This window comes from Anoplopoma fimbria, chromosome 19, assembly GCF_027596085.1.
Source record: "Anoplopoma fimbria isolate UVic2021 breed Golden Eagle Sablefish chromosome 19, Afim_UVic_2022, whole genome shotgun sequence".
Lineage (NCBI taxonomy): Eukaryota > Metazoa > Chordata > Actinopteri > Perciformes > Anoplopomatidae > Anoplopoma > Anoplopoma fimbria.
In genome coordinates this window covers 9973840-10001228 of record NC_072467.1, presented here as the reverse complement: position 1 = coordinate 10001228, position 27389 = coordinate 9973840, and the positions used below count along the sequence as shown (strand labels likewise).

At 40.7% G+C, this 27389-nt stretch overlaps 3 protein-coding genes across 4 annotated transcripts in view; 2 read left to right on the top strand and 1 right to left on the bottom strand.

The window, feature by feature from the left end:
• The window catches only part of zgc:173742 (DNA topoisomerase I, mitochondrial), a 30677-nt gene extending 12572 nt beyond the window's left edge, over window positions 1–18105 (top strand). The window contains exons 10-20 of the mRNA XM_054619846.1: window positions 3027–3149; window positions 3317–3504; window positions 4016–4160; window positions 6616–6759; window positions 7274–7459; window positions 10797–10865; window positions 14656–14770; window positions 15431–15558; window positions 15770–15870; window positions 16552–16701; window positions 17527–18105. Coding sequence (XP_054475821.1) covers window positions 3027–3149; window positions 3317–3504; window positions 4016–4160; window positions 6616–6759; window positions 7274–7459; window positions 10797–10865; window positions 14656–14770; window positions 15431–15558; window positions 15770–15870; window positions 16552–16701; window positions 17527–17629 — 1452 coding nt within the window. The 3' untranslated portion in view covers window positions 17630–18105. The remainder of the gene's footprint in view (window positions 1–3026; window positions 3150–3316; window positions 3505–4015; window positions 4161–6615; window positions 6760–7273; window positions 7460–10796; window positions 10866–14655; window positions 14771–15430; window positions 15559–15769; window positions 15871–16551; window positions 16702–17526) is intronic.
• A 92-nt stretch (window positions 18106–18197) lies between these two features.
• On the bottom strand, window positions 18198–20758 carry hsbp1b (heat shock factor binding protein 1b). The gene is made up of 4 exons (XM_054619847.1): window positions 20573–20758; window positions 19313–19379; window positions 18996–19122; window positions 18198–18687 (listed from the first exon to the last, which is right to left on the bottom strand). Exons 1-3 carry the CDS (start codon window positions 20615–20617, stop codon window positions 19001–19003), a joined length of 234 nt encoding a protein of 77 aa, XP_054475822.1. The 5' UTR covers window positions 20618–20758; the 3' UTR covers window positions 18198–18687; window positions 18996–19000.
• A 290-nt stretch (window positions 20759–21048) lies between these two features.
• Window positions 21049–27389, top strand: part of si:dkey-246g23.2 (solute carrier family 66 member 2) — a 46638-nt gene continuing 40297 nt past the window's right edge. The window contains exons 1-3 of one of the 2 annotated variants that reach the window (XM_054620254.1): window positions 21049–21172; window positions 23650–23905; window positions 24453–24586. In XM_054620254.1, coding sequence (XP_054476229.1) covers window positions 23697–23905; window positions 24453–24586 — 343 coding nt within the window. In that variant the 5' untranslated portion in view covers window positions 21049–21172; window positions 23650–23696. Of the gene's footprint in view, window positions 21182–23649; window positions 23906–24452; window positions 24587–27389 lie in introns of both variants that reach the window. The other variant, XM_054620255.1, reaches the window with a different exon arrangement.

Sequence of the window (27389 nt, the reverse complement as noted above, 5' to 3'; positions counted from 1 at the left end):
GACAGCAAAGTAATGATAATAATAATAATAATAATTGATTGTGCTTGTATAGCGCTTTTCTAGTCTTCCGACCACTCAAAGCGCTTTGACATTACCAATCAATCACCCATTCACACCCATTCATACACTGATGACAGGAGCCACCATGCAAGGTGCCACCTGCACATCAGAACCCTAACTAACATTCATACACATACATACACACACCACAGGAACAGCCTGCGGGAGCAATTTGGGGTTAAGTGTCTTGCCCAAGGACACACCGGCATGGACTGCCGGAGCCAGGGATCGAACCGCCGATCCTCTGATTGGAGGACGACCCTGCTCTCCACTGAGCCACAGCCGGCCACGAAGTAAAGCAGTAAAGACTTGCACTGAATTGAAATAAAACTGAACTCCTGATTAAGTTACGTCGCTGCATGGAGTCGCTCACGTCCGCATTGCGGTGCATCTCAGAAACAATTTTTCTGACCTCTACAGTTAAATGGTTGTAGCTGCCTTCATACAGTCTCGCCCTGTTGACTCTCATGTTTATAGTTGGTTGCCTTTGCAGAAGCCCAGATGATTGAGGGTTGATTGCTCCTGGTGATAGGAGTTTTTGGTCCAGCTGCTCTTCGTTGATGGAGTTGGTGGCTGACTTGAGTATTCTGTTAGATGGTGAGTTTTAAGTTGGGAGCGGATATTTGTGGTGTTTCCATCTTTAGTCCCGATTTTTTTTTAATTGCACAGTTTATACATCACTTCATTCAGAGGCTCTCCTTTTTCGTTTGGTTTAAAACCAAAGAACCGTCAAATGGGTGCATTTGCATTATATTTGTTAATGAGAACGGACATTTTTCTGGCTGTTTTTTTGGCTGTACCCAATAGTTTGAAGCTTCATTAATAATGGTGAAATTTTAATTGTTATGTATAAGTTACAGAAAAATTTCGTGCAATAGTCCACAGCCTTCCAACTCCTCTTCCCCCCTCTCTCTTAAACACACACTCTCTCAGGGAGCGACGTGGTGCTATGTCTTCGTCTCGGTAATTATCTTAGTCTCTTCTCCGAAAGTCAATATTTATTTAAAAAGTTAGATGTAATAATTTCCAAAATATTCTGCTACGTGTTGGTGTTAAGCATTTCAAAAACAACATTTCAATGGGGTCATGAACTTTTTACTCTCTTGCACGCATCTGTAGCTTAATGGAGCGGTCAAGCAGCAATCTGACAGCACCATAAATTATATTTATATAACCATAATAACAAAAAATCATATTGCTAGCATCTTATCAGGAGTAAATTCAATATTTTCTGTTATCGAGGACACAAATATCCTGTTGAACAATAATCTTATACAGTCGAAACCTGACCCCGTACTAACCCTCTAAGCTGACACCTATAGCTCAGAAGTTTATCCATAGTACTTCAAATTTAATTAAATGAATTTGACATTTTAATGAAAACAAGCCCTTTAAAATTTCATATAAAAGAGATTCCCTTGCTTTACTTGTTTTGTCAGATTTCTGAATGTCAACCGTTTTGTCATTTGTCCAGCTGCATTTCTATTGATGCTGCTATGAGGATGATGTCCAAGAACTGTCAACTATAATGTTCTTACGTACATGAGTGCTTTGTCTTAGTCAAAACTTGAACTATTGATAACATCCTAGAACAGTATTTGTTTTCTGTATTCCAGCTTTGTGTTGTAAATTGTAGAAAATGTGCTCCTAAAGTGCTGTTGGGTGACTGTGGCTGGTATCTGCACCCTGATGTCTGTCAGGATGTCCTATGTATAGAGGAAACACCGTGCCAAGCCCCAAGTCATATCATGCAGAATTAATTTTGCGCTGCTTAGTGCTCAATGCGCTTGAAAATACGATTTGTGTGAAGGCATTGATATGCTAATCCATACAAGTAGCTCCCCTGCATATGAACAAATCCAATTAAACTGTTATTATAGCCGGAAAAACTCTTCCTCGCTCCACTGCCCTCAGTGCCCGCCCACTGTTGGGTGTCAGTCATCCTTAGACACGGAGTCTGACTGCATGTCTATTCTGTCAAGAGTGTTTTCTGTAGAGGGTCGTGTGTTTGTGCATGAATTCATTGTAAAAGCCACTCGTGTTGTATTGACATTTTGGCACCCGAAACTTCCAAGAGCCACAGAATTGCTCCGGTTTGCTGCCCTTTTCGTGACCTCTTTGATGGTGTGACCGCTTGTGCAATAACTTTAGAAAGTTGACAATTATAGTTGAAACTCAGCTGCCCTTCTGCTGCCTTCATTGTGCTGCTGTGTCATGCCTTCTACATTCTGGCCTTACAAAACACTACCACTTTTTCTTTTGTACGCTCAGCCTCCATAAAGTCACTCATCACTTATCTGCTTTGATCATGCTCGTCTCATTTGGTTTTTTTTATGTTGCGTTATTGTATAATGCGCTATTTGACAGTCAAAGGTTGTGTTCTTTATAAATAGCTCCTAGTAAATTGAATAAAGCATCATTGTGGGCAGATCCTTTGTCTATTTTCCTTCAGTTCAACATTTTGACTCTGCACAGAAGCAGTGTCTTGAAGTTTTTATTTACCAATTCAGTTAGTTTCATCAGAATTTCCATTGAACTTTGGATCCAAGTGTCATTGTATCGTCATTAATGCAATTTATGATGCAATTTATTCAACATGGCAAAGAGAGTAATTTTGGCATTCCAAGATACTTGGGTTGCAACAAATGTTTTTTTTTCATTATAGATTAATTTGATCATTTTTCATATATCTGATTGATTCTGACCATGCTCCCAATAACTGGCGGAAAATGGATGGATGGATAATCGATTATTTAGTCCAGGAAATGGTGGAAATGCCCATCACAAAAAACTATTGACTGAAGAAATACATTGATGGTCAAAATTGATGTTAATTACTTTCAAATATACTATCTTTTTATCACTAAAGGCGATCCCTGTTTTAATGCAGATATAACTTACAGAAATTCCAGACTCAACAAGGGATCACACTTGAGTGTCGGATTTGTGTGTTTGTATCTGTTTAGGAGATGACCCATGAGGAGAGGTCACTGATTAAAAATCTTGACAAATGTAACTTTGGAGAGATCCATGCCATGCATAAAGCCAAGGTGGAGGCCAGGAAAGTCATGACCAAAGAGGAGAAACTGGTAAGGTTCAGGTGTTTTTTTTGTTTTTTTTCCTCAGTCTGTGCCAGATATTCCGTATCATTCGGTTCTTCCTGTTTGTGTCTAAAGAAGGTCAACATGGATCATTTTGGTTGGAAAAAATAATGAAGTTCAAATTATCATTTGTTTTTGTTTGATTTCTGTTGTAGGTTATGAAAGAGGCCAACCAGAAGATAGTGGATGAATACGGCTACTGTCTGCTTGACCACCACAAAGAGCGCATCGGCAACTTTAAGATTGAGCCTCCAGGGCTGTTCCGGGGTAGAGGAGAGCATCCAAAACAGGGCATGCTGAAAAAGAGGATCCAACCAGAGGATGTCATCATCAACTGCGGCAAGTGAGAGTGAGGCAAAGGGGTCAAACTGTACACAGAGACGTGTTAATGCATGGTGATGCATAAGTAAAGATTGGTGTAAAGTCTGCTAAAAACCCAGTGGTAACACCTTTTGATGTGACCTTCTAGCTGGAAGACTTCAATGCAAAAAGTGTTTTAAAAGCTGTAAATCATGAGAAAAAACTTTTCAATGTTTTCGAAAAAATCCATTACTATGTATCTTAGTATGAAGCAATAGGTATCCATATTGACAGCTGCACAGGCAATGATAGTACAATGCTATAGATAATGCTGTTTGGATTTTGACTGTTAATTTTTAACATGTTAATATGTGTCTTAATGTTAAAAGGAACATTTAAAAATGAATATTACATAGCCGTTGAATCTATTTCTGGTACTGGTGTCATACTTTTATGGTTAGAAGGCGTGAGCCCCTATAGGACACTGGCTTCTACACCAATGCTGTGACTACTCACACACACATTCTGTCTTGCGTTCTCTCTTTAATTGACAGACAAGCCTGCGTCCCCGTGCCGCCTGCTGGTCACCGTTGGAAGGAGGTTCGACATGACAACACTGTGACATGGCTGGCCAGCTGGACTGAGAACATCCAGAGCTCCATTAAATACATCATGCTGAATGCCAACTCAAAGCTCAAGGTAGAAAAGTAGTAGTTTGCTGCAAACAGGCAAGAAATGGTCCTACTTATGTATAAGAGGCACATACGCTATATCCAGCTCAGGACTAAATGCACTTTAATTTAAACAGTTGTTTTTTGGTTATAGTTGAAGGACAGGCAGGTGCCGACTGTCTTTGCTTGTGTGACTTTATTTAACTCAAATGCTTTTTCAACACTTTAGGTTTTTAGATTGGATTTTCAGTTAATATATACACTAACCCAATTGTCCTGCAAGCACCTTAATGCACCACCAGTCAAATGTTGCCATAGCAGCCTCTGTTCTCAGCTGCTCGCCACTCAACAGAAATGTAATATTGACAAAAGTGACAGCTGTCATGTATCTCAAGGCAGCTTTTACAGGTAATTTAAGTTGATTTAATTTTACCACCGAACATGAATGGAGACCAGTCACTGACTGAAAGGTGGGAAACCAAAAAAACATTCATCATTTAAAACCTTATAGTCAGCCTTGAAAAATGGTCAACATGGGTTGTATTTAGGATATACCATGTAAAATGTATGTTGTTTTTTTACCAAGCTACTAAGCCTTATTGGCCTTGTTTTTTCTTGTCACATCCCACTGGCAAATCACCATGGGCTAACAACACCAACAACAAGAAAGAAATGTGGGTAATGTAGGCGCCATGTTTTGCTGAGAAAGAAGAAAATGTGAAATAAAAATATGGGTCTGCTCACTCAGTTTTTTTATTTTGAACTAAGCGATTCAAGCATACGATCAGCTTGCCATTGTTGGTGCTAGTTCTTTGAGGTCAGATTGGTGTCTGCAAATTGGCAAATAATATTGGCTGCGTGCCTCTTGCTGCCTCTAGCACACATTGAAATGAATGTCTCTAAAACAGCTTGCAATCCAACTGAGAGTAACAAGATATATTCAGTTAAAATATATACAAGTAGCACAAATATTTAATCAGTCAAAATATGCAATCAAGGCGCCAGACGGTTTGTTAGACGGAACCATCTTAGATGCCGTCATTGGAAACTGTTGCAGGAACTGTAAAATAATACTTTTCAGGTGATTGAATGCACCATCTGTCAATCAAACTCTTGCTGAAGTCAGTCAAGTGACGAGCAAAAACATATTTTGCTCTTCTTTCAATTAAGAACTACTTGCCAGTTGTGATATAACTGATGCTATTACAGCGTCAACGCTAACCGCTGCCATTGTTGTTTTGAACGAACAGTTGACACAGTCTCTGTGTCATTGCAAGAAACACACACACACACACTAACCCCGCCAGTAGCTCCTCACAGGATGCTGATTGGTCTGAAACACTGTAGTTCGAAAACAAATCACTTTAAGCCTGACATGATGGATTTCTTGTGTGATCCTCATAGTCATATCGCGCGAATCTAGCTGCCGTGAAGCGTAGGCACCAACAATCATTACAAAAAAATGACCAAACATCTTTCCTGTAGGTGTGAACCTTTGCACATCAATGTACTCTTATCCTGCATGTTGTTCCTTAACGAAAAACGTATTGTATCTATTTTTACAAATTGTTGGGCAACGGTTTGTCAGTCAACTTACAAATAATCTTTACACTTTTAACAGATATAGAAAGGCTGGTTTAAACCCTTTTGGTTTCAAATTAAGCCTGTGCCTTTGTTTGAAGCATGTTTGTTTTATTTGCATACAAATTCAGAGGGTGTCCTCTTGAAAGCAGCTTGTTCCTTTATCGGTCCTGACACTGTTGACCTCAGACCAGAACTATAACTCTGACATTATATCTGTATTGTATGACTATAAGCACCAAGCATACATCCTTGTCTTGGTCAACAACACCCAAACTGTTTGTGCAGTAGATTTGCAATTCATTCCTAATATTTTTTGTTTCTAAAATATTAAAAAGCCATTATGGTTTTGTTTGCAGAGCAAATGGGAAATGTGAGTTATGTGTGTTGAAAAAGACATGTGCGACATCTTGTCATTATTTCCCTTTCTCTCTTTTCGCCCACCTCTATTTATTCACTCTTCCTCTTCCTTCTCTTTCCATCTTTCATTTGTAAAGGTTAAGTTATTCCACTGTTAGTATCCATGACAATATGTGCGTGTATTCACCGATGGTGGGTTTAATTGTGTCTTAGTCCCATCTCCCAATATACACTATAGCCAGTGCCAAACAGGCAAAGACAATTTTGTTAATACAGTTGTGTGATATTGCAGCCTGCATTCATGTCATGATTACCATTTTGATTACTGTTTTGATCAGAGGCTTTTCAAAGAAAATTACTTGATGTTGTCATTTTGTTTCTTTAGTTCTTTGTTTCATGTTTGCCTTTCTCCTCTTTCCTCTCTCTGCTGTCTCCCCTATTGTTATCCCTCCTTCTCGCTGTCTCCCTTCCTCATTTTTCCCTTCCTGCTGGTCTACACCACTCTTCTTCTGCCTTCTTTCCATACATTTCATCCTACATAGGGAGAAAAGGACTGGGAGAAATACGAGATTGCCCGGAAACTAAAGTTATGCGTGGAAGACATCCGTAACCAGTACAACCAGGATCTCAAATCCAAACAGATGGTGACACGACAAAGAGCTGTGGCCCTCTACTTCATAGACAAGGTCTGGTTCTGAGCTGTTAATCAAGGAAAAACTTGCTGCCTTCTGCAGCAATTAGCAGTACCATGTTTTAAGATGTTAAGACAACAGTGCTAGAAATGAACTGCTGTCAGTTTCATAGATTCTCCTTAGCACTTCGGTCTGATACCAAGAGCCATCTGAACATATTGGAAATCAATGCTTTGTGTCTTGATTGCCTTTTCTGTCTTTTCACATAGCTGGAAGGAAGATCTTTTACAATGAAACAAATGGATTATATGTAGCCATTTTTCTACCAGCCACACCAAGCTAATTATCTCGGTGTGCATTAAGTGAAATGATGGAGTGAGTGTGTGATTGCTTTTGGCTCATGCCAAATTCTGCTTTGTTGTGTTTACTTTGCAGATTTCTATCTCGTGTCTTGTGATCATCTGATCGGCACGTTTGTTCTATAAATGGGAAGGATGATGGTAAAAGTGCTGGTAGTGTGTGTGTAGATTTATGCATTTTTCTCTGTATTTTCTGACCCCAAAAAAAGCTGGCGCTGAGAGCTGGTAATGAGAAGGAGGAGGGAGAGACTGCAGACACAGTTGGTTGCTGCTCGCTACGTGTGGAGCACATCACCCTTCATGAGAAACTGGAAGGCAATGAGTGCGTGGTGGAATTTGACTTCCTGGGTAAAGACTCCATTCGTTACTACAACAAGGTCCCCGTCATCAAAAAGGTAAAGGAACAGTAAGCGCCAAAAGCACTTCCACACTCAAGTTCAACTCTGCTTTCACGTCTTTGCTTGGACCTGAAAATATTTTTCTGGAAATACAAAGAGTTAATAAAAGGCAACTCCTCTCTGTTTGTTTGATGAGCTCTTCTTCTGACAACATAAGGGCTGTTAATTGCAGTACAAAACCAATATATTTCATTATGATAATCTAGATTTTGCCCTTTGGGTCTTGGCAGAAGTCCCTGCAGAGAAGGTCACGTGCATGCATATCGACATGCACAGAGCCTGCAGCAGAGAGGGAACTGAGAAATGTCCCCTGGGCACAGATTGGATTCCTGTGGCTGTGGTGGTTTAAATTGTCTGCCTGTTAGAACTGTTGATCTGTCCCTCCGCTCCAGTCTGCTTCTCATCGTAACATGTTTGCTACTTTGCTAATTGCTACCACAATTGCTGGTGACAGTTTGTGGAATCTTAGAATACAGTTAAATCCTTTTCTTTCAATGTTACCTCCCCTTGTTGTTTTATAGTGTTATAGTGAATTTTACATTGATGGTCGGAAAAAATAAGCATTTTTAAAGCAGCCCTGGCTGACATAACTTGTGATAAGCATTGTCTTTATTTCTGGCATTTTATGGAATGAATTAATCAAAATAATTAGCAGAAAAATGGATAATTATGATAATCTTTTTGCTGTTTTTTCTGTTTTTTTTGTTTTTCACTTATGACAGCAGAAGTCTCAGTCTGAGGGTGCATCTAATCAATTGTTCCTTAAGAACAGCTTTTTTTTTAACTTGAGTTAAACAACACGTGTATTCCAACTATTTCATATTGCAAGAGACAAAAAAAGGCAAAATAAAATTGAAACAGCAGAGGCTGAGAATTTGAGTCCCTACGAAGAAGGATCAAGCTTGGATCCTTCTTTTCCCATAATGCATCTCAGTAAAATATTTCTTAAGACCACATCCTGTCTTTTAAATGTCTTAATTCTTTCAGTCCACACCTCCAATTTGTTAGCCAGGATTGTGTAGTCTCACCCCAACCCCAATGACATAAGAATGTCCACAGACATAAATACCACAGAATGCAACTCCTCAAGTAGAAGTTTAGGATGTTTTTCTATAAGGGATGGGTCATTTAATTTGACAAAATTCTGTATTTTTTGGCATATTTTGTCTCCAAGTTATTATTTAACTTAATAGTCTCAAGCGGTAAAACGTGTGTGGCAAGTTCAGTTCAGCTATTTCCCGTCTGCCTGTGTGTGGCACAGCGCCCCCTCCAAGTTCAGTTTGGAGAATTGTTTGATGGGCGGAGCATCCTGAAACACTTCATTCAAACTCAACCAAAACTAAATTAAACTCACCAAAACCATTTTGATCAGTCTTTCCACTGTTACATTAATTTGGTCGGAATGTATCTTTAATTAATCGAGATAGATTTGAAAATATGCCATGTCTGCACACTGTTTTACCTACTGTCTCTCTCCAAATGGAGCAGCTGCGGTGGGCGATCGAATAGTTCCTCGTAAGTATCAAATGGTAATTTTGCTTGAAATGCCCATCCCAACTTCCTATGTTTAATCTCTGTCTTTCTGCCTCTCAGCACCAGATATTATCTGATATTAAATCTTGGCAAGGCTTAGTGCTGTCAGGTGTCTTTATAGTTTACACTAATGCCAACAAGGTTATTTTTAAACAGAAAGTAATTCAATATTGTTGCTCTTGTCGGTAGTTTGTGATACAGTAAATAGTGATGCGTACTGTAATGAGCAGGTTAGCCAAGGTCACAATACAAGTAAAACCTAATGAGTCTTATTTTTTCTATCGTGTTTAGTTGTTCCAATCTGTCAAACAGCTGTCACATTTGTGTGTGTGTGAGTGTGTGAGTGTATGTATGCATATGTAAATTCAAATCCCTCCTCTGGTCTCAGCCCATGCTATCTCCTGTTCCAGAGATGGGCAAAAGAAATGTTAGCACCTGACAGCCAAAGTGTTTTCTTTCTTGGCAGAATGTATAATTATTCAAATGAGTGCATTCAAAAGCAACACATTAGCCAGAAATAATTAGTCCCTTGCATATTTTAACATCATCAATTCCCAAGGAAATCAGTGAGATTGCTGCTAAATGTCACTTGGAATATAATCATGGAACAAGCATGGATGGGGAGGGGATTTCCATTTTCTTACTATAATCTAATAATTCGGTTTTAAACATTTGACTTGTATGTACTGTTTATGCAATTTGCTGCTTCTGCAAAAAATAGAACATAGGGCACTACAGGGGATGAATACAAAAGCGGAAATGAAGTGGAGCGAATTTGTGGACCAAAACAGTATGCCCCATATGTAATTAAATAGGAAAGAAAAAGTCAAGTCATTGTTTAGTGCAGGAATGGGAAGTAGCCAAAAGGATTGATAATAAGCCATTGCTAATGTGTCTTTCCCAACCATTGATGCCTACACAGTGACTGATTAGCACCTCAGTGTATCTCTCTATTGTTTAAAAACAAATCCCTTCTTATTTCTTAATTTGTAAACCAGTTACAACACTGAACGTCTTTATCAAATAGCCCCAGAGTGTTTGGGACACCTGCCGATGCATAAACGCGTTGTGTTGGGTACTTCAGCCTGCTGAGCATTTATTTAAGTATGCTTTTCTATTCTTAACACACACCCAAACGCATAACTAAACCAATTAGGCAAGCTTACTTAGGTGTCTCTGCTTCTCAGAGACTTTTAGACAGACACTGATTTACATTTTCATCCCTAAAGCACTTATAATTTCAGATTGTTTGCCAAGGGGAACACAAGTGCCACGCAAATCAGCCAGTGAATATGTCAGTGTGTTTTGTAAAGCAACACATCTGTTGCTATTAATTGGTGCCTTGCATATTTTACAAGTTTATTAGGGGAACGGGGCATCTGCGGAAGCCACACAGTCCCTGGAAATGTCAGATGTAAAAGTGCCAATTTCACTCATCTGGCTCTGTTCTAAGATGGACAAATGAAGTCAGACTCCAGATACACACACACACATGCACACCAAGGACCCTTTATTACACGTTTATTATAATGTATCTGTGTAAGAGTGTAATTTATGGTGTTATAGATCTGATTTGTAAGCTAGTCTTTAAAAAATCACAATCTTTTTCCCAAATTTTTTATCGATGAAGTTATTGGTATATTGAATGCCATTTCTTACTTGTATCAGAAAGATATACAAATTGCCACAGTTGTTCCTGTAATGTTGCCATTTGATGACCGGTAACTGATTGGCCGCTCTGCTGTTCCACAGTTCTTACAATGCACATGCATGATCAAATTTTGTCTTTATGTCTTTTCAGGTTTTTAAGAATCTTAAACTGTTCCTGGAGAACAAACAGCCTGGAGATGACCTCTTTGACCGCCTCAATGTGAGTGTCTCACTAAATGCAAACAGCATTTTCTAATTATTTTTATTTGATTCTATTATTTCATTTTTTGTGAAAACCATTTTATTTTCTGGTGTTTTTAAGGTGTGTGATATTGAAAGAAAAGGCAGAAAAAAGATTGTGAAAGTAAAATATATATATATATTTTTGTAATGTTTTCTTGGTACAGAAGGCTGCAGTAAAGGAAAAATAGGGACTAAATTGTAAGGTCTAAGAGATGAGATTGAATGAGGATGAGCCGTTGGTGTGGAGAGATGAAAGAGGTAAATTGAAGAGAAGGGGGAGAGTATTGGGAGCAGGGAGACTAAAGCAGAAAAAGGAGTTTCAAAAGAGAGGGGATGGACACTGGCAGTAAAAAATGAAGCTGCACAAGTGGTAATCGAGGGTGAACATGCTGGGCAGATGAATTTCCACACATAAAAATCTGCTTCCTCTACCTGCAGGCAGCAAGGCCACACAGCATGCTGCAGTTGTACACATGGTTAGTCCACCGCAGGGAGACGAGGGGCTCTTCAGGGTGCAATCCGTCCTTATAAACAACAGCATAATCTTTCTATTTGGACTGTACCCAAGGCTAATAGATTATCCTTGTTGAGGACACATTCAGAATCAGTCAATATACAAGCTTGTCGTGGAAACCGTCCGACAGCTAGAGCAGCTAAAAGCCTGGTAATCTCGGGTTAAGTGCTCTGATTGCTAGGAAATATCTTGTCTTGAATGGTAAATGGTAAATGGACTGTACTTGTATAGCGCTTTTCTAGTCTTCCGACCACTCAAAGCGCTTTTACATTACTAATCATTCACCCATTCACACCCATTCATACACTGATGACAGGAGCTACCATGCAAGGTGCCACCTGACCATCAGGACCCTAACTAACATACATACACATACATACACCGCAGGAACAGCCTGCGGGAGCAATTTGGGGTTAAGTGTCTTGCCCAAGGACACATCGACATGGACTGCCAGAGCCAGGGATCGAACCGCCGATCCTCTGATTGGGGGACGACCCTGCTCTCCACTGAGCCACAGCCGCCCCAAGCTGCCCCTGCTTCTCTTGAGATAAACTCAAGAGAAGCAGGGCTGTAGGTCGAAACGTATGCAAGAGATGAATGGTCACTCTGGAGCAGAGGCGGTTAACAAAACAGAGTGAGAGAGATATGCAGATAAGAAAGCACAAGGAAGCTTTGAGAGCCAGTCACGTGTCTGTATCTAAAGATTGACAGGTGGGAGAAGGAAGACGCAAGGCGGGACAGGAATGAGCGGGTGAGATGAGGAGATGGAGCAATTGAAGGAAGGAGTGCGGTGCCTCTGCTCTCTGCCCTCTAGTGTGTCAAGAAATGTCAGGGCGTGTTGGAGGTGGAATGGTAATGGCTGCTGTGGGCAGGCCTGATTGGCACCTGCAAAGGCCAGGCCACTGAGAGAGCGGAGGGAGGGTGTGTGTGGAGGAGTAGACGGAGCGATAGGAATGTGACAGCTGGTCCGGTGGAGGAGGGAGAAGGTGGAAGATGGCTGGAAGAGAGGTGGAGGAAAGATGGAGGGAGGGAAAAGGCAAAGGATAGAGTTGACAACCAGGCAGCAGCTGTAAGGCGGAGGAGGAGGAGGATGATGTGGAAATGGGAAGAAGGATGGAAATGGTGTGGTGGCGCTGTGGAGTGTGATGCTATCCTCACAAACCTCAATGTAGAGAGATGGTGGAAGACGTATTGAACAAATAAGGACTGAAATGTAAGTGAAAAACACAAGTTAAATCTTGGTGTCCAGTTCTGAGAGCTACTAGAGAGGGGAAAGGCATAAAAATTGTGCAAACTGGGATGTGGAACTCGGTCGTTACACAAATATTGACAGAAGTAATGGTGTAAAATTGGTATCTCAGCTTTACACCTTTACCTTCACAGTGTAACAGAAGTTGGTGTCTTTATTTTCAACAATGTGGCATATTTTGAGATTAAAACTGAATATAGTATGAGAAGCAACACACAGAGACAGAATTAGAGCTTGGAAAAATCATTTTTTTATGTTTCCGCAGCGGCACCAGCCGTGGCCGGAGGAATTCTGTTTTCCAGTTGTCCGTTCACAAAACGCCAAGCTGAAATGCAGAATACAGTTATATTGATTTTACTAAAATAATCCACATTGGAGTGCAGAATGCACTAAAGAATGTTGGTTTAATGTGGCCCATGTTTTCAGATAGCTGTACGCATTCGGTGTTTCAAACATTACGGCCCAATTGTAGTGAATAACATTTTCTGAGGGAGAGTGCAGGAGCGCTCCTCTATATTGGATGCCATGGTGATTGTGCGCACACACACACAGGTCCACACACACACTTGAGGTCTGATCTGAACTAAAAATGAAGGTATTTGTCAGGTTTGCTAGAGGTCTCCTCTCCAGGGTCAACATCATTAGAGCTACAGTAAACGCATAGTCTGCAGTTCCAGGTTAACTGTAACCTCAGAGGGATTTATTTTTTTACTACATCCTAGTAAAAAAAAAAAATGGATAACTACGGGCCATGTAGTATATTCCCTCCCTTTGACCTGATTTATTTGGCACATTTAATTTCCCCTGCACTCTTTTGCATCCCTTTTTTCCTTAAAAACAGTGAACTGATGCAGAGAACACCTGGCTATAGTTTAGCACTATAACAGTCAATATTACTCCCTGGCATTAGTTGACGTCACCACAAATTCCAGTTCCAGAAAGTTCCAGTACATAGCATCCTGTGTTTTAGATATGAGAATATTTGTACTGCAGTAATGGCCAGATGTGATAAATGCCTTGGAAGATGACATGGATGACCCGCACAAACACACACACACACACACACACACCTTTGTGCGCATACAAAACACCATGCCAAGGGAGTAGGGGATGTGAAATCATACTTGCCCCACAGACCTGCAGACACCTTCATTAGCGTTGCAGGAGCAGAGTTAGGTAGCTCATTAGCAAAGCAGGCACGACAGCAAAAGGTGTGTGTGCGCATGTGTGTGTACCTGTGCGTGTACCTGTGCGTCCTCCATCATGTGCATGCACACGTATGGATACATGAAAAACCCTCCCTCGCCCTGTTTCTAATAGGATCCTGCAGGGAAACACATTCACACAAGTCTGGGGCCCCCAACAGCCGGGTCCTGACCCTGCTCTGATTAAACCAAGCACATCATTAATGTAATCCTCACCAGAATCATCAGAATGATGTATTCTTCTGCCAGAGCTGTGAGCTCACCAGCACGCCTGTGAGCTTTCATCTGTGTTTAGAAATGCATGCGCTCTCTGCCGCTCAAGTCCATGTGTTCACACCTCATATCAGTACGTGCTCAGCGAGCATACGTGTTTGTTTTTCTTTCATACCAGCGTGTGCCCTTACACTGTTAACTCCGTTAAATCTCCTTCCTGTGGTGTTGAAGCTGCAGCCATTTGACTGGAGCTAATGGCTATCTAACCACTGAATATGACGGCTCTAACTTGTTATAATACCTACTGAAATGTCAGAGGGGAAATGGTACTCTGATCTCTTTTAATTCTCTGCTCTAATGGCTGATGATGATAATGAAGGCAGTGGTGGTGTTATATGCGTTTTATTTGTTATGGTACAGTTCAGGGGCTTTAAATACTGCAGTAGCACAATGCCACAGTGCCACCTAGTGGTAGAGGATTGCTTCAGTTGGTCAAATGGTTTTGTGGTATTTGTTGCAAAAGCACACTGATGTGAATGTGTCGTCTGCGTCTCTTTGTCCCTCTCCTTCCCATTTCTCCTTGCAGACAGGCGCGCTGAACAAGCACCTAGGTTCTCTAATGGCCGGTCTGACTGCCAAGGTCTTCAGGACATACAACGCCTCCATCACCTTACAGCAGCAGCTCAAAGAGCTCACAAACAGTAAGTCCCACACACTCACCATGCTATAAAGCAGTTTAACATTACATTACAAAAAGCACTGGCTCATAGTGCTATCAGCTAAAAAGGAATCAGTATCTTTTAATAGTGTAGCTTTTTTCTCAGTCTGGCCGGCCCCTATCATTGTCTTACTACCTGAATGCTTGTGTCATGGAGTCCCATTATAAAACTGCCACACTTTTGATGTTTTTAATTTATTTTTAGCTTGCTCGATTCAAGATACCCTGACGTCAGCCAGCTTTTCCAGCCAATGCAGGAGTACATTATCACTGTGCACAGTGCTGTGAATCTCTGCCTCACTCTTATCAGGGTCCCATTGGCTGCCTCTGCCACCGTTTCTCATTCAGAGATAGAAGTGGCACACTCTTTTCTCATTTCTGGATTGCCACTGAGAGCCAATCTGCAGAATGGCATGTGGTTCTACCGTATGTTGTGTGGACCCCAGGAACAGTAGATGAAGCTTATAGCGATCTGAATAAATTAAATGAAATAACAGCAGCGTGTGTGTGTGTGTGTGCGTGTGTGTGTGTGTCATCAAGGTCAAGATTTGACACATCATGATTTTATCTTTAAAATTTCTGTGCATAACTCTGGTCAGATTTGATTTTCCTGTTCAAATAACTCTTCTGTCACACTCCAAAGAGTCCGACAATGAGCCAGAGAAACTGCTCTCCTACAACAGGGCAAACAGAGCAGTTGCCATTCTGTGTAACCACCAGCGGGCGCCGCCAAAGACCTTCGATCAGTCCATGGCTAACCTTCAGTCCAAGGTAAGAACAGCTTGACTTGGTTTTATTGGACACAGTCATTCTTTGCATTAACATTTACAGAGGATGATAATTTACCTGTTCTTGTGTCACATTTTGTTGAAAAAGGCCAGCACAGATTTCACAACCTTTCCAGCCCACTCAGTGATATTTTAAAGCTTACAGTAATCCAAATATATAACAACATGTCCATGTCCATATGTGTTCCACCCAGATTGATGCCCGAAAGGAATCGCTGTCCCTGGCAAAAACGGAGCTGAAACAGGCCAAGAAGGAGGCGAAGACCAAAGGGAGCTCAGACCCCAAGCTGCAGACGTACGTGTCACAATAGAGCTTTAAAAAAAAAAAAACGCAAGCTGTGGACAAGAAAATTATAATGACAACAAGAACCAATAGAAAGGTACCCGGCAGGTTTAAGTGCCTCCAAACAACAGAGATAACTGCTTCACGGTGAATAATGAGCCGTAGGTTAAAGCTGTAAGAAAGAAGGTTCTTGACCATAAAATTGTGTTAGTGTTGGTGGCAGCCCTGCTGTTAACTCACAGAGATGAGCTTCCCCGCTTTTCCTTTTAGTCTTTATGCCTTTAGCCAAAAGAAAACAGTGTTAGTTTTACGTTGCTGTACAGTACGACATCCTGAATGGACCACTGCTTTCCTGTGTGCATTGCATTTCATTCATGATCGAAATGTTTGTTCACTGGATCATTATGATACAGAGAACATTATGAGGTAGAGCTTGGCCTACAGAGAAGGAACACTTGTTTCAATGGAAAATGTAAGCCATTTGCGAAGTTCAAGCCCCACACATTGATCTATTTACTCCTGTCTATCACCCCTATCCCCAAGTGTGTTTTACAATATTTACTGGTTTTCTGCAGGTTGGACATTTTCTACCTCAAGTTATTTACACAAAACTGCTGCAAGCACACTCCTTTTTGCTTGCCCAGAATGTGGAAAGAATTCACATTGAAAGACCAAATCTCTGTTTTCTGTCAGACTGGTGGACCGGAAGAAGGCAGCAGTGAATCGCTGTGAGGAGCAGCTGCTGAAGATGGAGGTCCAGGCGACTGACAGAGAGGAAAACAAACAGATTGCACTGGGTACCTCAAAGCTCAACTACCTGGACCCACGTATCAGCGTGGCTTGGTGAGTGAACACTAACGACGACTCTAAACAACCTTGATGACTTGGTGAAAACACAGCTTAACCTACATACTCATGCACCTGCGTGCCTATTTGAGAGCACAGAGACAAACAAAGGTTTCCAATAGAACCACCTGGACCACCTCCACCTTTGACCTGTATCACAAAGCAAAATGATTGAGTCAGCTCCCTCATTTGGGGCTGAACTCGGGCTTTCTAGTTTTGTGTTGCTGGTTGTCTTTAAATCTGTGTTAAACATCATAGTAAACTGAGTTGTGTGGCCAAGTTCATCTCTGTGGATCTGATACAAATGTGTAAACAAATCTCTCACTGATGTACCAGTCTTTCCTGAAAAACTCCTGCTATAAAACATTCTCACAAAAAACAGGCAGCTAGCTGACACTTGCACAATGCTGTTCTAATATCTGTAGTTTTCCTCTCTGCCGCATCAATGCAAATATGTGTTACTTTTAGATATGATGTTGTGTATTGCTAGTATTTATTCATTACAATAATTTGTTCATCTTCAAACGCAGCACTTATGTCAGTAAAAAATAATTAATTGAATACTAATTATGCTTACCAGTCAACAGTATATGATAAGGATTTTAAAATCGTTTTCACACTCATTTATAGCCCATTACATTTTGGGGTTTATTTTTATTACTTGCGTTCTATCAGAGCTTTTTCATTCTCTATCAGAATACCTCTGTGCTTATTTTTTAAGAGAAAAGATTTGGGACCTGTCAGAAGATAAACTGGTGGGTTAAACTATTTATTTTGGCGAGTTTACTTAATCGTTTTTGTTTTTTTTCCCCATTGGTTCAGGTGTAAGAACATGGAGGTAACTATAGAAAAAATCTACAACAAGAGCCAAAGGGACAAGTTCGCCTGGGCCATCGACATGACGGAGGAGGACTTTGAGTTCTAACTTTAATAAGCGGATATTAAAATGCAATTAAGGAACCATTCACTTTATAATACATACAGAACTTTAATGTTGCATTCATAATATGTTCACTACTGATTTTGTACTTCATGAGATTGTGTAACAAGTTTGCTTACTGCTGTTCATTTCTGTTTGAATGCTTTTGGCACTTAATTTGGTTATTTGTTTTGTTTGTAAATTTTGTTTGCACTTATTTGAATAAAGGTTCCTACTATGCAGTTAAGTGGCACGTTTTTAAGTAGACATTGTTGCAATAACCTCTAATTCGATACACTTAAAATGTCAGTTAAACATCTTATTGACAATTATTGAAAGTAAATTCCCAGTTTCCCAGTCTAGTTGAGCCTTAATTGTAACAATAGACTGTATTTTCAATACAATAAAAACATGCAACACTGAGACATTTCAGATAGTTAGCGAGATCAAATGCAACTCTGGCTTAAAAAAAGAAATACATAATACAATGAGCACCTAGGAGTTATAAATCAATTTTTTTTTAAATGCATTCATTACCTGGCCAAATATTTATTATGTAATACATGACAGAGAGCACTGTATTAAATAGCTTTAATAGAAGAAAAATCAGTTGAAATTGGAATGCATCCCAGAGCTTGGTAGTAACAGTGTTGTTTGTAAAACCCCACAGGCTTCAGATGTCCACGTTGCCCATTTCCCATGTTGGTAGGGTTTGAGGTTCCACTGGCCAACTAGCCTGCAGGTTGTACTTCTCAGCACAGGCTAAGGCAAAACTGTCCCAATCAGCCATAACATCATGGGATTTCATTAATTAAGATATATGATGGCAGCGCAACATAACCTCTGAGTCGCTGCACATGGTTCTGAAGGGCATATCACACTATTCTAACTTACAAATAACGTTCCACTTTTCAAGTCATTACATAACTAACCGTTTATCACAATATTCAATATATAAAAAAGCATTTCACACAACGACACACCAAATCAATAGTCATTTTCAGGTTCGAAAAGTCTGCTGCTCCTGAATGTAGGACCGACTTCACACCGTTATACTTGGGAACCTGCGGGACAAAACAAAACAAATGGACTGTGTTTGAGTAAACTGGTTCAAAGAAGGTGGATTAATTTACGTTTACATCCGACGCAGCAAAACCGACACAACATCCTTAATAAAATGATTCACTTAAGATATGTAAAACTAAAGGCAAATGACAATCTTCTGATATTTATATATTCTTATGATTCATGAGTCAATCAGGAAGAGGGACACAACCATGGACCTTTGAAGCAAAATTGAAGGCATGAATAAAAGCAATTAGGGTTCACTGTTGTTGCACTGATTCAAAAGCTAGATGGGTCTACCGCTTACCTTCATTAGGAGCCTTGACCCTCTTTAACCTTTTCCGGTGCTGCCTCAATCTCTTCAACACCAGCCTGGGTCATCAGGTCGGCGATGTTCTTCTCCAAGTCATCAATGCGCGTGCTCATCTCATCAAGTGGAGGAGCAGTTAAGGTATATAACTAACATAAAAAACTCACAAAGTAATTTTTAAAATGGGTTAAATTATGTCCTGGTCAGTCCCCCACTGACACATCAATCCATCATTATATTAGATTAAAATCTGTACCACAAGCTCATTTAATCATTGAACAATTGATTGCATTTTAAATGATTGATTAGGATATTCCTCCCGATGATCTGGTCTGACATGGTCTGGAACTTGTCCTGCATCTGTTGCAGCAGAGTCTGGACCTGTGAAACACACAGCACAAATACTGTAAGTAAAACTACTAAGCCACAAATAAATCAATCTAGTGATTAAATTTACTCTGCTCAAGATGACAGCATACATTAAATGCAGCAGTTTAATTTGAGTCTAAGACAATCAAGACGATTTAAGTAGTGATGCTGTCAGTGGACTATATCATTACCTCTGGCACTGAAAAACATCAGCACTCCCACTCAAATGCATCATGCCTGTGGTCTATGAATGATTTAAAAAGCAGTACAATGTTAAAAGTATCTAGTTTCCTTGACAACAATGTAAAAGTTCTGTTACCAAGGGAGATGATTCTTTAATTCACTGTGTAAGCATATGTGCAGTGCAATGAACCCACAACAGATTCATACTATTCTGTATTGGTGCCCATCATATAATGTGGCTCTATAACGATGTTTTCTAAAGTGGTGTCTATGCCCACAGAGACTCATTTTAATTTCACCATATGTGTTCATCAGATGCCAACGACTTGGGGTTAAGAGGTACCTTAATCTCAAGAGGCAGTATGATCAAATAAAGCTTTATTAAAAACATGTATAGAAAATGTGTATAACTGGGTTCCTTTGAGGAAAGATGCTTTTCAAGACAGTGGCTGTAAATACAAAAGTGTATAGACAAAAGAAAGAAAGAAAAAAAAACTACCACAGGGGAGTGTTGAAAGTTTTTGAGGGTAACAGGTTTTTTTTACTAATCTCCATGACAACACTCAGAAACATTACCCCAGCTACAAGTTCTGTAAGTGAAATGTAACCATTCAACATGACTTTAATGGACACTTTAATTACTATTGGAGCACGCGTCTCTACAGAAGTCACATCACCCTGGACCTACACTTCTGTTTGTGTGACTCTATGCGGTTGACTCTGTTGTGATTTGGTGATGTCATGAAGAAGCCCAGCTGACCATCAGCGTTACATAACACGTGCTAAACAAAAGGTCAGGACGTCCTGGCTTCAGTAAACAGGTTGAACAAGCCAAGCCATTAAACGTGTTCAATTATACAAACAAACAAACAACCATCAAATGCTGCTGATGTGCTAAAGGTGGCTAACCTCTGCTCGCAAACTAGCTGACGATAGCTTAGCATCGTTAGCATTCGTATTGCCATCATTGCTAGCTAGGCTGCTGTCGCTAACGCTAGCTTGCCACCTCGGTTGCCACTCACCACATTGGTAAGGTCCTGCACCGACTTGGGGTCCGTCTCAGCCATGTTGTGGTGTAAATAATTATCAGTTTCTAAACAGGACTTGGATTGAGACAGCAGTCTATCGCTAGTGTTCACTATCAGGTGTGTAACTGCTCTCAATAGATAGCAGTCTCTGGCACCACCCACCGCACAGTCAGCTGTTCCGCAACACGCAAAGTCTCGCGAGAGCTGTACCAGGGCACTAGGTGATGTGGACTATGTAGTTTTTGGATGAGGAGCGTGTACATTACTTTAGTAATGTTGTTTAAAACACATATGGAGAAGACCAAAACAAAATTCATTTGTTTAGTAGAGTTAGTTTGCATCCCTTTACGTGTCTTAACGAGCTAACGTTACATGTCGACTGGGATGTGGTAACGTTAAGTGTGTGTGCGTGTGTGTGTATGTGTGTGTGTGTGCGTGTGCGTGTGTCCGATGCGTTTTCACATCTTGAGATCGAGTTGGGATCTGAAAGTTGGAGCTGCCAGGGGACCCAGTGTGTTTGTGAAGCTGATAAGCGCGTACCCCGTGAGCGTGCGAGAGGGTGTTTTGTTTTGACAAGGTGAATGAAGGCGACTGGTGAGTAAAGTTGAGTGCTGTTCATTGTTTACCTACAACACGCAAAAATCTTAAATATTGCTACCTAGACAATCATACAAATCGGTATCAGGGGCGATACACATTTAGACCGGTGGGCTTTGTCCGTGCTGTGAGCGCGCTTTTTAAAAAAAACAAAATAGCCCTTCAGAACAAAGATACAGGCTCTCTCAGAGGACGTTTGTTTTGGGGTTTTAGAGTCAAACACAGTTGTTGACATTGCACGCAGTAAACCTGCTCTGTATACAATGTAACCAGACCGTGTATTAGCTGTTTCTTTGCGTGCTGTTACTGTAGTAGCCCAGTAGCCGAAAAATGATGCCTGTATGTTCAGACATGTCAAGTGACCCAACCCCATAAAGCTATGCTTGCATAACAGCATGCCCTGTTACTAGTAGTAGCCCAACACACCAGGCTGCTGCTGCTGCTGCTGCTGCGGTGTGTGTGTGTGTGTGTGTGTGTGTGTGTGTGTGTGTGTGTGTGTGTGTGTGTGGTGTGTGTGTGTGATGGTTTACTCACACAGCCATGCAGAAGGAAATAGCTTAGGACACCTTGGATTGTTCAATTCTTGAGCAATGTTTAACTGTCGGGAACCTATAAAAACACACTCTCATGGATTATGTTCAAGGGCTGCTCTGCAGTTATTGCTTTCACTTTGCATTCTTGATAATCTTTGTTTTTAAACGTTCTAGAGAAATAACAGGGAGACATTCAGAGGTCCAGATAACTTTACAGAATTGGCTTTTGCTCCACCAGAGCCACCTTCCTGGCTCTATCTTCCAAAGCAGTGAGGTCTTGGCTGGAATATTGATTTCCTTATGCCCTTACTTACAGCTGAGTTATGTGAAATAACAGATGTCTAATGAGTAATCAGACCCGCTTCATCTTCTGGATGACTCTCGGTGCTCCAAGTGCAGCTGCATCTCCTGTTGTGTTGAATTAGCCTGCTATCAGCAATCAAGCAGTGAGTGTGATAAAAAGTTACCACCAGAGAACCTGCTGGGGAGGTTTTTTTTATTGTGTCATGACTAAACTAGTCCTTAGTGTTTTAACTGAACCATACTGAGCGACTTATCAGCTGACACAGCCTGCAAAATATGTATGGGAGCAAATAAGTTAATGTTTATGTTTCAGATTTGTCAATAAAAAAATCTGACTGTTAAGTTACACTTTTGTTATTACACAGACACGAGAATAATCACACAGTCACGTGTGAATCACGCCACACCAATTTCCTTTTATTCTCACTTTTTGCTTAGAAATTGTAGGTCATGGTTTTGTGTACACAGCAACACATGGCTCTTACACCAAACATGTTGTCCAAATAACAATTCCATTTTTAAGCCGCTGTTTATCTGTATTACAAGATCACATTGTCTGAAATGTAATGAATCAATCTATTTGTTCTGTAGGGAGTAAAAGGAATTTAAAACCTTTAGTCATTGATGTTATTATCCTCTCAAGAATGCCTGCTAGCACTCAAAACACCACCTTCTTTTTAGGATTAGAGCACCTAAGTACCTGAACCTGTCATTAAGTCAGCTCGAATGCAATTGTGTTAGTGAAGTGTTTGTGTTTGTACATAGTACTACAGTACATGTATATCTGTTGGACTATTTCTATTCACATACGGTAACCACCTCTGACTGTTCAGTATGTACCACATGACTGTATATGTGCATATACTGAATGCACTGCGTGTTGAAAAATGAAACACTATTATTTTATTACTTAATCATTTGTTCGTTAAATTACAAACAAAGAAGCAAAGCAAACTAATTGTAAATGTTTTGAAGCTTTATCTTATACATGTTTTACAAAATTAACAACAAAAATATTTTGTTTTGACAGAAAAATCTGTCAGTAAGTGAAATTAAATATCCTGGCTTATTTGCCAATGGTGGGAAACAAAAGGTAGTGGAAATACTGGTGTGCTCAAGTTGACTTATGTAAATATGTACAGTAGCTACAGAAAAAGTGCTGGAACCTGTACATTATATTGTTGTTGCTGCTGTGTATTTTAAAGACTGATAGGAATATACACATTATCTAGCGTGGACTCTATAACCTCATGAAATAATTCAAAAGTAAGTTTTACTATGTAAATGTAATTCAGCCACCATTCATCATTTAACCTGCACCTTTCTGCTTTGACATGTATTCAGTAAAAAAAGACTGTTGGTCTAATGTTTCATACATAATTTTAATTCTCTCTAAAGATATATTTAAATTTGCATACGTTTGGCTATACTGACCATTAGGCCATTGTCATCGTCTTGCTTTAATGTAATTTTGTATGTGGTAGGAGCGAGCATTGTGTAGTCGGACTCAGCAGGGGCAGTTATTTAAAATGCATAACTGAGGTATTTAAATGCGATCAGCTAAATACGTTTCACTGCTGATGTGCTCTGGCAATGCTAATCCAGACCTCCGGCTACCTCATTATATTTCTTCCCAAGGCGCAACCTTTAGACCCCCTGGACACCTCTGAGCTTATCTGGGTGTGATGGATGCAGAGGTGGTTCTGCAGGAGGAGGACATGGAGGAGTCATGGTCATTGCTGTCCTGGATGGCGTCCTGCCTCATGGTGTTCGGGGGGGCGCTGCCCTATGTGCCTCAGTACCAGGACATCCAGACGAGCAGCAACAGCGAGGGCTTCTCCACCAGAGTCTGTCTGGTGCTACTCATAGCCAACATCCTGCGCATCTTCTTCTGGTGAGGAAGATTGGGAAAGGCCTGTGTTTTTATCTGTCTTTAGACTTTTTTCTGCTTGCTTTGCCCTTTGGAAGGCACAGGCCATTTACAAAGTCATCCCACAGATCAGTCTTGGTGTCACAAATTAATGGAATAGGAATATATTCACAGAATAAAATGAGATTCATTATATAATGTGAGACATATGCCGTTCACTTTGAGGCTTCTTAAATAGTTTTACACAGGTCATTGTTCCCACTGCAGGGACAGAACATGGAATTTAATAGATTCTTTATAGAATCTGGTGGGAACATTGTATTATTTATGAGGTCTTTCTGTGCCGCTTATAGCCTGAATGGCATGTTTTATTATAGGACAGCGTGTATGACATGTCCTATAATAAAACCCATATAAGTGAATAGTATAGTATTGTGTGTTAACTGTGGTATAGACATGCCTTGTTTTTATGTTGTTGTTGTCCTTATTGCAAAGGTCATATGTGTTTTTACTCCTATATCAACTCAGTAAAGTCTGTAATGTGGTGGGTGTTTTTGTTGCGTCCTTGCAGGATAGGGAAGCAGTTTGAGCTCACCTTGCTGCTGCAGAGTGTGGTGATGATCCTCACCATGTTCGCCATGCTCCACCTCTGCTGCGCGGTCCAAAACACCAACCGAGTGAGCACCAGGCAACACCGACTTTCAGGTAACCGACAACGAACAACATAATCACAGTCATACGACCAGAGTAGTTAGAAATAATGTCAGGGTAGTAAACGACATATCCAGCATTCTCTGTCAGCAGTTTAGGTGTGAAGTGCTTCAACTCCTACTTCTTGCCAAAAGAGGGTGCCATTGGAAAAGCTTAACTGGCAAGGCTGCTGTTTTCAAAATGCCTCACCTGACGGCCACTTAGTTAACACCAATCCAATATCCACTTGCCTTAGTCTTTATTGAAAAGTTACATAAGGCTCCTCGTGTCCAGACATTAACCTAGATGCTTCTGCACGCTGGTTATGTTAAAGCCTGAATGGTAATAACATTGTGGTATAGATTTCAAGATATGTAAGACAGTGCAAAGCATAAATGTCCTATGGATGTATTAGCTTCTGTAATATCACACACGAGATTAGTCTATTCCGGGCACGACTGTGTGTGTGTGTGTGTGTGTGTGTGTGTGTGTGTGTGTGTGTGTGTGTGTGTGTGTGTGTGTGTGTGTGTGTGTGTGTGTGTGTGTGTGTGTGTGTGTGTGTGGCTGAAGCATCGGTGCAGGGTGAGGGAGAATCGGAGATGGGATTGAGAGGGCCAAAGTTGAAGCATCAGCAATCACTGTGTGTGTGTGTGTGTATGTGTCTGCGAAGGAGGGAGCCCATCCAAGAGTATTTTCAGGGTCACTCTTTATAGGGTGCTGTCTTTTATGGGTAATTGTATTTTATTTATTATTTTACAGGAGCTTGAGTTGATTGCTTTTGCAAATGGGCTGACAGAAACTCAATCTAATTGCAATTTTTATAAGATAACAGCATACGGAGGGAAATTCAATGATGGGATCTTGTAGTACTCTGATCATGCAGAGCAGAATGCGTTATTGAAAACATAAATTGTGGTCAGTGTTTGATTTTATGTCCATTTATTTGCCAGGAGGACGAATGTTTCTTTATAAAGTAAAACAGAATGCGGGTCATTTTGTGTCGCTGTCAGTGGCAATTGTTCTTCAGAGTGATTTCTGGATTGTGGGACTACAGATTGCTTGTGTTTGGGGCTAAGAGCAAGGATCATCTTTATCTTTGTCATCTGTGCTTCTCTTGTCTCGGAAATGGTGTATTACTCACCATGAGCCCACACTTAATGTTTTTTAAGTTGAATACAATTATTTCTGGCGACTAGTGTTGGATCGGTTGCGGATGATTTCCATTGGCTTTGTATGTATCTCTGCCCAGTATTTATACACATGTTGCAAATACATTGGACAATAAGTCTGCCTGTTAGCCATGTGTATCCTCTACGTTAAACAGTCGTAGATACAGAGACACGATTCAAAGTGATTGATGAGTTTGTCCATTATGACCCCCGGCTACTAAACCACAACATGACCACCCTCTCACATCAAGCCCCTCCCCCTCTCTCCAAAGAACGGGCCTGAGGTCCGGTTTCACAGCGCTCGGGTAGGACGGGGGATGGTGGGGTCCGGACAAGAATAGATCAGAACAGTCTTTGGTTCCAACTGTCTGGCTTCTCCCTCCAACGCTTAGTCTTCCAACAGTTCAGGGTCATCTATATGTAAAGTAGTTTTTCTTCTCCCCCAAGATGCATGTTGGCGTGATTGCAAACTATTTTTGAAGATCTATCACGCTGAGCTCCCTCTCCTGTCATTTCTCCGCTACCCACCCAGCACTCTTCTCTGCCCTTTATCTTTCTCATCTCCCGCCTCCTTTCTTTTTTTTCCCACCTTCCTCCACTGCTTCTTTCTGTCCTGCTGTTGCTGTTTTATCTCCCAGCTCTTCTCCTCCTCCTCCTGCCCTTCACTTCTTCTTTCAGCAGGGACATATGAGACTGAAGTGTGCCATACCAGGCACACTTCAGTCAGACCACCTCTCCGATCCGGTGGTCTGCCTGCCATCACCTGTTCCCTACTTACTGACCTCATTTTTCACTTTAAGATACATACACACACATAAGAAAAACACAAATTTGATGATCAAGTGAGATTAAGAGAGTGAGAGTGGTCCCTTTTCCCCTACTTGCCATGAGTGTATTGTAGTAGGTGCTTTTCCATATTTTAATGATAAATGTCTGCGGAATTTTGTTCCTACGATCGCCTAAGGGTGTTCAATGTGCTGCCAACTACATCTGGCATGCGACCTTTACTCATACGGGGTTCAACCAAGTTTTTTTTGTTGCAAAATAAAGCTGGCTTTGTGATCCTAAATGCTTTGACATAAGTTAAATACGCTTAAGATAATCACATTTATGCCGTTTTCACGATGGGTTTGCCTGCCGGTCTGCTTGTATACTTGTTTCCATCCATGGTTAGTTTAAATAATGCTGTCCTTTATAAAGTGTAGGTGTTTACGAGCGTTGCCAGGAAACAATACTGGATCCCTTTCTGATGTATGCAGAGAAATGGAGCACAATGTGCAGATGGTGCCATGTTGGCATGACCGCAAGGAGTGTGGTCCACAAGCAAGCAAACGTCCTGGGAATGAATTGTTGTTTTGCATCAAGTTGGGGTTGTAATGTTGTTTTACTCATTTATCAGTGAGGTATTTTATATTCACTGTTTCCTTGTCAGCAATGCCAGAGCGCCAGCAATGATTTTATCAGGACGCAAACACAAATTCTCTTCTTGTGCCAGTATGTATTTCATTTTGACTTGCACAGTCTGACTGGAACCATATACAATTTGCAATGCTTTTCAAAGGATGCACAAACAAAGTGAGAGTGCAGATTAGTTTTTAATTTTTTAAGCATTTCCTTTTTCATCTAAGTGAAAGCTGAGAGAGAATCAA

Coding starts and splice junctions, on each gene's coding strand:
- hsbp1b (XM_054619847.1), bottom strand. CDS start 20,617: ATGGCTGAGACGGACCCCAAGTCGGTGCAGGACCTTACCAATGTG. Junction 19,380..20,572: donor TGCAGGACCTTACCAATGTG/GTGAGTGGCAAC, acceptor TGTGTTTCACAG/GTCCAGACTCTGCTGCAACA. Junction 19,123..19,312: donor AGACCAGATCATCGGGAGGA/ATATCCTAATCA, acceptor CTGCTCCTCCAC/TTGATGAGATGAGCACGCGC.